The sequence below is a fragment of the Pongo pygmaeus genome, chromosome 1, assembly GCF_028885625.2.
Source record: "Pongo pygmaeus isolate AG05252 chromosome 1, NHGRI_mPonPyg2-v2.0_pri, whole genome shotgun sequence".
In the NCBI taxonomy this organism is placed as follows: Eukaryota; Metazoa; Chordata; class Mammalia; order Primates; family Hominidae; genus Pongo; species Pongo pygmaeus.
The window spans coordinates 199,256,985-199,268,996 of NC_072373.2; the positions used below are offsets into that span (position 1 = coordinate 199,256,985).

Consider the following 12,012-nt stretch of genomic DNA (forward strand, 5'->3'; position numbering starts at 1 on the left):
GGTATGAATTGAGCAGGTGTGTGGGCTGCATTATTTAACATAAAAGATCAATAGCCCAATTTTGTAGTCACTCTGAGAAGAAGTAGCTTCTAATGCATCCCCTTCAACCACCGCTCAAGAGAGTGGGAAAGGAGGGATGCAGAGGCAAACGACAAGGAGGGTGGGCAGGGCAGGCCGCTGCTGAGAAAAGTCAGTGTAAGACCTGACCGAAGACACAGGCATGCGGTGGCTCACACCTGTAATGCCAGCACTTTGGGAGGTTGAGGCGGGTGGATTGCTTGAGCTCAGAAGTTGGGGACCAACCTGGGCAACATGGCAAAACTCCATCTCTACCAAAAATATAAAAATTAGCCAGGTGTGGTGGTACAAACCTATAGTCCCAGCTATTCAGGAGGCTGAGGTGGGAGGATCACCTGAGCCCTGAGAGGTCGAGGCTGCAGTGACCCAAGATCATGCCACAGCACTCCAGCCTGGGCGACAGAGTAAGACTCTGTCTCAAAAAGAAAGGAAAGAAAGAGAAAGGGAAGGGAGGAAGGGAGGGAGGAAAGAAAGAAGAGAAAGAAAAAAGGAAAGGAATGGAAAAGAAAGGAAAATGAAAGAAAGAAAAGAAAAAAGAAAAGAGAAAAGGAAAGAACTGACCCAAAATGACAGCAAGATGTTTTTGGAAGGTCCACATAGGATTTCATAGTTACCCAAACCTCTGCCTCCTCCCTGCCATCCCAACTCCCAACAGTTCCCAGGGGCCTACCTACCACAGTGTCTTAAAGCCCTCCAGCCTAGCTGGCTCTGGGTTAAGGCTCTGCCTCCAGAAGGCTCCTGGGGAAAGGGCATGGGTTACAGGGTGGGTGTCAAGGCCTTTGTCTATAGCCCTGAGGCTGCACACACAGCAGCAGAGCTGGGGCCTGGAGGCAGAGCTGGGGCAGTGGGCGTCTGAAGCAGGAGTAGGGCCAGCCAGTGCCTAGAGGGCCTGGGGATCTCTTTGCAATTCTCCACCTCCCTGGGAGAGGGGCCAGAGGCAGATCAGAGTCCAAAGGTCAGATGGACACTTTGACTTCAGTGAGTCAACAGGAGAAGGGAGATTCCCTGGGGCCAGTTCCCACCCCAAGCTCAAATGAGTGTGAGGTTTCCTGCTTTCTCTTCAACCCCAACCCCTAGGCACCCGAGCTGGGGGCCCATTGTGTAGCAGATGGTGGCGGGCAGGAAGCCATTGAAGCTGGAGCTTATGGAGGACATGTATGCGCCCATGGAGGGGAAGACCAGCCAATCGCCTACATCCAGCTCGGGCAGCCGCACATCCTCCAGGAAGAGCCTGTCAAAGGCATCGCACGTGGGACCATAGAGGGTGCAGGGGAAGAGGGGCGGCTCTGAGCAGAACTCCTGTGTGACATAGGAATGGGGGTCAGAAAAGACAGCAGGCTGGCCTATCCCACCCCCTTATCTGGAAGGCATTGAAAGACCTGGAAGGACACTCCCAGGGGCACACAGGTGTACACTGGCTGGGACCCATCCCTCCATGGCCCCTGCCCAGCCTGGCCAGGTCTGATGTGCCTACAAGTAAGGGCTCAGACTCCTCCTCTGTAAGTGGGGCTGTTGTCTTCAATAGTTGCTATAAGGCAACAGTTGAAAACTCAGTTACCTAGAGGTCAAGCAGGTAACACAAATGAGTGAAATGGGCCAGGTAAGTCTTACAACAAACTGGAAAGTCAATGTCTGTCCAAAGGGGAAAGCCACTGCTGGAAGTCCCGTTCCAGCAGATCACAGTGCCTGACATGCTAGACTAATTTGTTGAATTATTTGTTGCCTTGTTGTTCTGCAGGCCATGTATCATCAGATCTCTCAAATGTTTGAGAGGAGCTAAGAAAATCCAGGCTTTTATGAAATATGTCTAGATTTTTAAATATGGGCAACTAATTGAAAACCATTGTGGGAACCAAACAAACACAAGGTCTCCTACTGGTTCCTCCACATCCAGTACTCACTCCTTCTGATGAGAAGAGAGGCAAATACACACATGAAGACACACACAGAAACACTTCACACACATACGCACTCATACATGCATGCAGACACACATCATATACATGACCAAATGTGTGCACACACCAAAACTTTCACTGGCCGGGAGAAACAGTCAAGATATTTACAAAGCAGTGTGGCCCGGACACCAACCCATCACATTAGGAGACAACTGCCGTAGGCTGGAGGAAGATCCTGTCGGCCCTACAGGGTCAGGTATTGAAGCTTTGTTGCTAGATCATGGGAGGGACTGAGCAGCAAGGGTGTCGGCAGGGAGGCCCCTGGTGGACTTGGGGGAACAGCTCTTTAACCACCAGGGAGAAGGAATGGCTCTTAAGCCACCAGGGAGAAGAACTTCAATATTTTGGAAAACAGCCCATGCCTTTGTGTTCTGGTGATCATCCCTTTGCCTGACAAGGCCCACATATCCAGCTGCTGCACGTGCTCTGACCTGTCGAGCACACGTCCTGTACGTGTCCACGTGTGCTCTATGCAGCAGGCCAGGACCTGCCTCTGGGGTCCAGCACAGCCACTGTTCCCAGTGGGGGAGGCACAAGGCACCTCAAGGTAAGGGACTAGACTCTTGGGGCTGGAGTGGCCCCCTTACCTTCACCACGATGGGAACCCTTGGGACAGGCTCTCGGTGGCAGAGGCGGAAGGAGCCATAGTGGCCGTCATTGAGATAATACATAGCTTCCGGCTGCCTCCTGGGGAGTGCTCAGTCACTACTCTGACACCCCAGCTCCTGGGACAGAGCCCAACCCTCTGCCCTTCCTCTCCTCCAGGGCCTGGGGACACCTGGACAGTGGCCTCCCCACCCAGTGCCATCCTGGCCCACCCACCGGGCTCCAGCACAGCCTTCTTGGCAATGATGTTGACAGCGGCCGTGCAGACAGGCTCCACATAGAAGCGGCCAGGCTCTGCGATGACCTTGACACCACACTCCTCAGGGAAGTCCTGGGCCAGGGCAGCACTGATCACTCTTGCCAACTGGAATGGGGTGGAGGGACAGCAGGAAGAGGTTAACTCATCCAGCACGTGTTGATGTGCCAGCGCCTGTGCCAACGCCTTACCTGCATCAGTCCTTTCATCCCCAAGGCACCCTGCAGTGTAGGCGTTAGAATTATCCCTGTTTACCAAAGAGGAAACAGAAGTTGAGAGACAGGAGGTCACTTGTGTGGGGTTGCTGGCCACCAGGCTCCCTGAGAAGTCCTAAGGTGCAGCAATTTAATCTGATGCACCGTAAAAAGGCGAGTGTCTTGTGGACCCAGGGAATGTAAACTCCCAACTGTAACTGTAACTGTATCGGTGATGCTAACAAGAATTCTACATTCTACAGGAAAACATATACACATACAGACACACAGGCACACAGAGAGGCACAGCCCCCAGACACCTTGCTGCAGCTGCAGTGGACACCCTGTGTCACCTCCCCTCAGCCTACCTGAGCTCATCTGCCCTGTGCAAGATGATTTCCAGCCTCCAGTGCCTGCCTCCCTTTGCTTCTCCCTCTGTGGGCTTTCTCCAGCACCCTCGGAAACTAGCTGGAATGTGGGGAAATTAACACCCCCAGACCACAGCCTTCAACCAAAGAGGGACAGGAGTTGGTGAATAAAGGACCAGCCCCATGTCCTCTAGTGGGATGATTCTGAGGTTCTACATTGTCCCCAGGGGGACTGGTGCAGGGGCCCACAGTGGTAACCAGCTCATAGATGAATTCTCTTTTGACTTTTCTCCCTTCTATCTCACTTTTCTGACTTCCTCATTGGCGCTTCCACGGATCATCTCCAAAAAAACTACTTGTATCCAAGTGTTTGTCTCAGAGTCTGCTTTTGGGGGATATCAACGCCAAGACATGCACATACACACATACCCGCCTGTGCACACAGAGCACCGAGACACACTAGAGAGACCTAAACACACAGAGGTACATGCTTGAACACAGACCCCCCACCACACACACATGCCTGGGCACACATGTGGACCTCCCTGAACACCCCCAGCACCCTTGCCAGCTCACCTCCTCAAACTTGGATCCGGAGCCCTCCATTCCGGGGAAGCCTCCTCCAATGTCCAGGCAGCTCATATCATGCCCAGCCCCTGTGGCCCACTTCAAACACGCACCGGCAGTCAGCGATAGCTTGTGTGAAGCTCTGGGGTGTCTGGCAGTTGGAGCCCACGTGGAAGCTAGCACAGCCAGTGCGTGTGACACAGTGAGAGATATGTACTGAAACACATGTTCCAAACCCCAAAGCCACACGGACTGTGGATAACCACGACAGAGACAGAGAGGCACAGTCACACATAAGGCACAAAGCCACTGGGGCCAAATGCAGAAACAAACAGCTGGAAACATAACTGATTACACTGGCATAAGTGTGTGCTTTCAGACACCTGCACACTCAGGTCAACGAGGCACCCACGAAGGGGCACTCACCCTGAGTACTCACACCTACACACACTTAGACACACAGTGCCATGGAGCCCATGATCTCAGCACTGCCACGTGGGCTGCTCTTCCCCTCATGGACACTTCACAACAAGACCCCAAACCCCAGGGCCTCAGAGCAGGGAGGCCCTGAGTAACCTTCACATCATATCCTGCCCCTTTAGACAGATGGGGTCTCACAGGCCCAGAGAGGGGCCACAGCTTGCCATGGGCCCCAACTGATTACACTTAGGCCAGTGTAATCAGTTATGTTTCCAGCTATTTGTTTCTGCATTTGGCCCCAGGGGCCTCATGCCTTATGTGTGACTGTGTTTCTCTGTCTCTGTCACAGTTATCCACAGCAAGGGAAGGACCAGAACCTAGGGCTCCTGGAGTCCTCAGGCGTCACTCACCTGGCTCCGACCATGGCCAACCCCAGGTCTCTGGCAGACGTGAGCAGGTGCCCACATGCTTCCAGGCTGGCCCCGAACTTGGTGCTCAGAGGGAAGGTGCTCTGACTGTCCTGGGTCCTCAGCCGGAGGAGCAGTCTGGAGGAGGGACACCGAGGATAGGGAGGAGGGAGAGAGCACTTAGCCAGTGATGCCAAAGGGCCCCGGGTTTCTTATACTACCCCCACCCGGGCCCAGCTGATCCCCACATCTGGGAGGTTTTCCAATGCCACCAAATCCATGTGGCCATCACACCAGCCCAACACACGTATGTATACATCTACTTTTCACCAGGTACACCCAGAGAAGGGAGGGTAGGAAAATGATAGTATTGGTAAGCACCTACCATGTGCCAGGCAACATGTCCCCATGTTGTAAATGAAGGAACTGAGTGTTAGAAATGTTAAAAGAGACTTGCCCAGGCCGGGCACAGTGGCTCATGCCTGTAATTCCAGAACATTCCGAGGCTGAGGCGGGTGGATCACCTGAGATCCATTCCTGTGGATCACAGGAGTTCGAGACCAGCCTGGCCAACATAGTGAAACCTGAACTCTACTAAAAATACAAAAAATTAGCCAGATGTGGTGGCAGGTGCCTGTATTCCCAGCTACTCCGGAGGCTAAGGCAGGAGAATCACTTGAACCCAGGAGGTGGAGGTTGTGGTGAGCTGAGATTGTGCCACTGCACTCCAGCCTGAGCAACAAGAGAAAAACTCTGTCTCAAAAAAAAAAAAGAGACTTGGCTGGGCACGGTGGCTCACACCTGTAATCCCAGTACTTTGGGAGGCCGAGGCAGGTGGATCACAAGGTTAGGAGTTCAAGACTAGCTTGACCAACATGGTGAAGCCCTGTCTCTACTAAATATACAAAAATTAGCCGGGCATGGTGGCACGTGCCAGTAATCCCAGCCACTGAGGAGGCTGAGGCAGGAGAATGGGCATGAACACGGGAGGCAGAGGTTGCAGTGAGCCGAGATCGCGCCACTGTACTCCAGCCCGGGCAACAGAGAGAGACTCCGTCTCAAAAAAAAAAAAAAAAAAAAGAGACTTGCCCAATGCATACATCAGGTAAGCAACAATGCCAGGATTTGAACCTGGGCTGTCTCACTCCAAAGGCAGCTGCCAGACCCTCTTAAAATGGCTGGGCCTTGAGGGTCCTCCCCTTCACTTGTCTCAGATCAGCATTTGTCAGGGGTGTGCTGTGTTGGGTGATTCATTCTTCACTGCTGACCCTCACCCTACCTGCCTGCACCCCTGCTGGTCTCACCTGGTCCTGGGGTGGTGCTGGGCCACCTTGGTGAGCTCCTCCTCGCTGTCGAAGTTCAGGAGCTGCACCCTGTGCTGGGCAGCATACCGGATGGGGGAGGCAGGCTTGCAGGGGCTGGCATAGATGATGCACGAGAGGGCCACGCCCAGGCCCAGCACCTGCTCCAGTTCCACCTGGAGTGGCCAAGAGCCAGAGTTGGGGGCTACCTCACTGCCCCCCCACAACTATGTAGGGACAGAAACACTGTGCATGAGCCAAAGAGGCTGCCCTGATGGAACCCCGGGTTGGGTCTCACTCCCTGCTCCCTCGCTTTCAGGCAGGAGCCCTGGGTGGGGCTGGCCGGGTGCTCATTATGGAGTCCCTGCAGGGCAGGGCAGGGCAGGGCAGGGCTCATAGTCTCAATGTGCCGGGCACTCCAGGTGCTCATAGTCTCAGCTTAGAACCAACCCCCCTCCCATCAATTTCAGCCCCATAGAGAGGAGATGGGCTGGCTTCCTAGAGGCAGCGGGTGCACTTAATCCTGCTTAGTGGAGGGCTTCTCAGAAAGGGAGGAAGGGCTGGTCTGAAGGCAGTGAGTTATCTCAATTGACTGTTAACAGTCAGTTACAGATGAACTCCTTGTTCTACTCTTCTTCCCCACTTCTCACTATTACACTTGACTAGTCTTAAAAAGAAAGGAAGGAAGGAGAGAGGCTCAGCAAAATACTCCCATCCTGAGTTCTCCCTCTTCCCACCCTTGGGCTTCGGCTCTAACCTCCCTCAACACTGCTGAATCCCCTTCTGCTAAGAACCCCTTGGAATGTTTCACCTCCGGTGTAAGAAAAAAATGCCAACTTTGGATCAGTCATCTCTGTCTCTTACCGTATGTTGGCCCATGGGCAAGTGATCCCCCTAAGGCTGTCTCCTCCTCTATGAAATGCGGATCCCCTGACTACCTTGCAGAGCTGATGGGAGGATCAAGGAGAATGCATGTTAGGTCCCCTGCAGTGTGCTTAGCACATTTCAAGTGCTCCGCGGGACAGGGGACACTTATTCATGACCTTAGCAGCAGCAGCATGGGATTCACCCCCTTCCAGCTGGCCTGGCCTAATCCTTGGCGGGCACAGGCTTATCTGGCTGGCACAGTCAAAGCCGGTGCCCAGGGCGGCCAGGACACGCAGCACCCAAGTGCTACTGTTGCACTTCACTGCATAGAAGGGCGAGACCTGTGGCAGGGCTTGGCAGAAGGCCTGATGGCGGCTGGCCAGCATGTCCAGGTCAGCCAGCATGAAGGGGTCTTGCTGGTCCTACGGGGCAGGGAGACAGGGAGGAAAGGCTGAGGGGGTGGATTATCTCATTTAATCCTCATAACAGCTCTATGAAGTAAAGGCTGCTGTTATCCCCATTTTGCAGATGGGGAAGCAAAGGCTCAAAAAGGTGGTCACTGGCTCAAGGTCCTACAGCAAAAGCATGGCAAAGACAGGGTCTGAACCCAGGTCTCCTAAGTCTAGGGAGACCGTCCTTGACACTGTTCCATTCTGCCTTGTGACATGTGCCATGGTCCTGGGTAGGAGAGAGGAGCCTGCTGGGCTGGAGCAGCTCCAGGCTATTTGTTCTACAGTCATTCAACAGGGTTATCCAGCACCTACTCTGTGCCAGGCTCTAGTCTGGGTACTGGGGAAAGAGCAGTGAAGAAAAGAGATCAATCAAATCCTCATCTTTGTGCAGCTTCCATCCAACTGAGCCACAGAGAAAAAGGCGTGGACTCAGGCAGCATGAGCTGATTAATCAACTATCATGAGCCACACAATGTGCTGGGGGAAGGGATGGAGATACTATATAAATCATTCCCATTGCACAGATGCAGTCACTGAGGTGCAGAGAGCTGGAGTGCCTCACCCAAGTTCTTACTGCTGGACAGCAGCACAGTTGACATTCAATCCCAAAAAGAAATGGCTTCAGGGACACCTGTAGGCCAGGATATTTTTGAGATACCTATTTTTTTCTTCTAATTTTCTCTCTTCTTCTTCCCCTCATTGATGCCAGTGTCTGGCTCTATAATGTCCCTGGGGAGAGATGTGGCCAGGCAGGAGGCAGATGTGGCCAGGCAGGAGGCAGCTGGCCTTCTTAGGGAAGCTTAGCCCTTGGGAGAAGAGGATGCCAGGGTACAAGAAGAATGTCATGGTGACACCGATAGAAGGCCCTCCCTGACCAGGAGGAGGGTCCCTTGACTGGCAGGGATGGGGTGGTGAAGATGGTAAGAGAGCTGAGACTTTGTGTCCTAAGGGAGTCTGAGGGGAGGTAGGATGGAGCCCCTGGAAGCCAGCGGGGAAATGGTAAGTCACCGGGTGAGTCTAGAGCAGGCCTTCCCAGCCTTCATGTGCAGGCAAATCCCCCAGGATCCTGTCAACTGTGTGCTCCATGCAGTTGGTCTAGGGTGGACAAAGAGTCTGCACCGCCAACAGGTTCTCCAGTGATGGCGACAATCAGATCCAGATGAGACTATGCCCAGAGGCAGCACAGCCCTAAAAACCCAGGGAGCCGGGGAAACCAGGAGGACAGGCAGGCAATCGTCTTTGTAGACCAAAGCTGGAGGACCCCACAGCTTGGCACTGGGTAAAACCCCAAGTGGTGGAAGCAGGCAGGGCAGGAAGAACAAAAGTCAAGCTTTCCCATTAGCCCCAGCACAAGAGAGCCTTGAGAGAGACAGCCTAATGGCGTTACAGAACGGTGAAACACAAAGCCTTATTTCTTGCCACTAAGGAAGACCTGAGGCTCACAACTCCCCGTCTCTCCCCTCCCTCCATACTGAATCAGAAAGCTCCTGGATCCTCCGCAGGACCATCTGCTGGGCAGATTCTTCTGGCCCCATGGCGATGAACTCCTTTGGCCATGGCCTTCCGTGGGCTTCCTTCAGGTCCCCGAGGCAGGTGCTCATCCCTGAAACTCCAACTGAGCCCTCTACCAGGCATGGTCCTGGCATCCTGGAAAAGACTTGCTCTCATGACCCAGCCTCCTCCTAGCTCCCAGCTCCCCACTCCCCACAGGCCCTGGGAGCCAGAGCTCCCAAATAAGTTTTTTTTGTGTGTTTTTGTTTGTTTGTTTGTTTTGTTTTTAAGATGGAGTCTTGCTCTGTTGCCCAGGCTGGAGTGCAGTGGTGCAATCTTGGCTCACTGCAACCTCCACCTCCCAGGTTCAAGCAATTCTTCTGCCTCAGCCTCCCTAGTAGCTGGGACTACAGGCACCTGCCACTGCGCCTGGCTAGTTTTTGTATTTTTAGTAGGGACAGGGTTTCACCATGTTGGCCAGGCTGGTCTCCAACTCCTGACCTCAAGTGATCTGCCCACCTTGGCCTCCCAAAGTGCTGGGATTACAGGCATGAGCCACCATGCCCAGCCTGGAGGCCAGTATTATAAGTGAGGTAACACAGGAGTGGAAAACCCAAAACCGTATGTTCTCACTTATAAGTGGGAGCTAAGCTATGAATATACAAAGACAAACAGTAATATAATGGATTTCAGTTGTCTGTGTACAAGTACTGCACCTTCTTGAACAAATTTATTCCCAGGCATATGATTCTTACAGGTGCTATTATAAATGAAATCATTGTGTCAGTTTTCTTCTCAGATAGTTCATTGCCATCACAACGGATTGTTTGCTGAAAGTTTGCTGAATTCACTTATTAACTCTGATTTTGTGTGTGTATGTGTGTGTGTGTGTCTGGTGTCTGTGTGCATGTATGTGTGTTTGCATTTGTATGTATGATTTGGGATTTTCTATACATAGGATCACACCATCTGCAAATTGAGATCATTTTGTTTTCTGTTCAAAAATATTTTTTCTCATGTTTATTTTTGAAAGATAATTTGGCCAGGTGTAGAATTGTAGGTGAGAGTTTTTCTTTTTTTAAGTACTTTATTGCAAACTTCTTGTTTGTAAAGTTTCCTATGAGAAATCTAATGCCATCCTTATATTTAGTGCTCTGTACGTAACATGTTCTTTTCCCTTTTATTACTTTTAGGATTTCCTTTTTATCACTGGTTTTGATGGATTTGATTAAGGTGTTCCTTGGTGAAGTTTTCTGCATGTTTCTTGTCCTTAGAATAATCATATTTCTGTAATATTTGAAGTTGATGGTTTCCATGGAGCTTCTAAATCTTTCATCCAGTATGTTTTAAATATCTTTGTCTGTCTTCTCCACTACCTGCCCTTCAAGGATTCCATTTAGCCCTATACTAGGGTGTTTAAAGTTTTTATGCTGATGGTCTTTTTATGTTTTCAAGTCATTTGTTAATGTGTGTTTCATTTATGTTAGTTTCAACTTCTATTCCTTCTAGTTCAATAATCTTCTCATCTGCAATGTTTAATCCAGTGCCTTCTTCCATTTCAGACCGTAAATCATAGTTTTTATCTACAGAATTTGATATTTAAAAAATCTTCAACCTCTCCATTTAATTAAAATACAATTATACTAATTGCTCTAATGTCCTTTTCTTCTATTTCCAATGCATGTGTCAATTTCAACTAGATTATTAGATTCTTCATTATGTGTCATGTTTTCCTGCTTCTTTGGCTGCTTGATATTCTTTTATTTTTATTTATTTATTTTTGGGGGGATGGAGTTTCACTGTCGTTGCCCAGGCTGGAGTGCAATTGTGTGATCTCAGCTCACTGCAACCTCTGCCTCCCAGGTACACAAGTGATTCTCCTGTCTCAGCCTCCCAAGTAGCTCAGATTACAGGCATGCACCACCATGCCCAGCTAATTTTTTTGTGTTTAGTAGAGACGGGGCTTCACCCTGCTAGTCAGGCTGGTCGTGAACTGCTGACCTCAGGTGATCCACCCGGCTGCTTGATATTCTAAGATTTGATGCTGGAGCTTTGGTGTCAATGCTCAAAAGTGCCCAAAGACACCACTCGACCTCAGTGTCTATGCACACCCAAGCTTTTGCAACAGGAGAGGTACTGACAGCAGAGATGAGTGTGCTACAACATGCTGGTAGAGGGCAACCCAATTGTGCTTGGGGCTCCCTATGCCTCATAGAAAAATGTGCCTTCCTTAATTTTTCCCATAAGAACCACCCTACTTCATGCCCTGTCTCTCTGCCCAAACACCAGGACAGCCCTCGGACCAGTCTCAACCACCCAATGGACTGACAAAGGTCCAGATATGATTCAGTGGAGAAGACATTCTCTTGTCAACAAATTGTGTAGAAACAACTGGACATACATATCCCCAAAGGAAAAAGATTCACCTGAACCTCAATACTGACTCAAAAACTAACTCAAAATGGATTATGCAACTAAGTATAAACTATAAAACTAGAAAAAGTATAGCAGAAAATATAAGACAAAATCTTCACAACACAGTTAGGCAAAGTATCCTTTGTTATCAATAAACACAAACCATTAAAGAAAACATTGATAAATTCAACTTATAAAAATTAAAAATTTTTGCTCAACACAAGACAGTATCAAGAGAACAAATATAAGCTGCAGATTGGGAGAAAAACAGGGGAAATGACAAATGTGACAAAGGCCAAGTGTGATAATTACTTGCACGTGTCACTGTGACTGAGCAACAGGGTGCCGGGACATTCGGCCAAATGTGATTCTGGTTGTATTCCAGAGAGTGTTTCGCATATGATTAACATCGGGATGGGCAGAATAAGTAAAGCAGATTGCCCCTCTTAACGGGGGTGGGACTCATGCAATCACTCAAAGGCCAGGAGAGAATTAAGAGGACTAATGGGAAACAAATGCTTTCCTGCGTATCCAGCTTTCCTTCCATCTTGGGTATTTCAGCCTCCATAATCTGAGAAGCAAATTCACATATGTATACATACACATATATATTTCATAGGTATGTGGCTAAG

General features: G+C 50.4%; 1 protein-coding gene across 1 annotated transcript; it reads right to left on the minus strand.

The window, feature by feature from the left end:
* Nucleotides 1-1,107: 1,107 nt before the first annotated feature.
* LOC129006650 (antizyme inhibitor 2-like) lies at nt 1,108-9,075 on the minus strand. The gene is given in 9 exon segments (XM_054436595.1): nt 1,108-1,377; nt 2,624-2,720; nt 2,855-3,006; nt 4,037-4,114; nt 4,116-4,203; nt 4,858-4,992; nt 6,159-6,335; nt 7,275-7,444; nt 8,947-9,075. Coding segments are annotated over 9 exon segments (1,296 nt in total).
* Nucleotides 9,076-12,012: the final 2,937 nt, after the last annotated feature.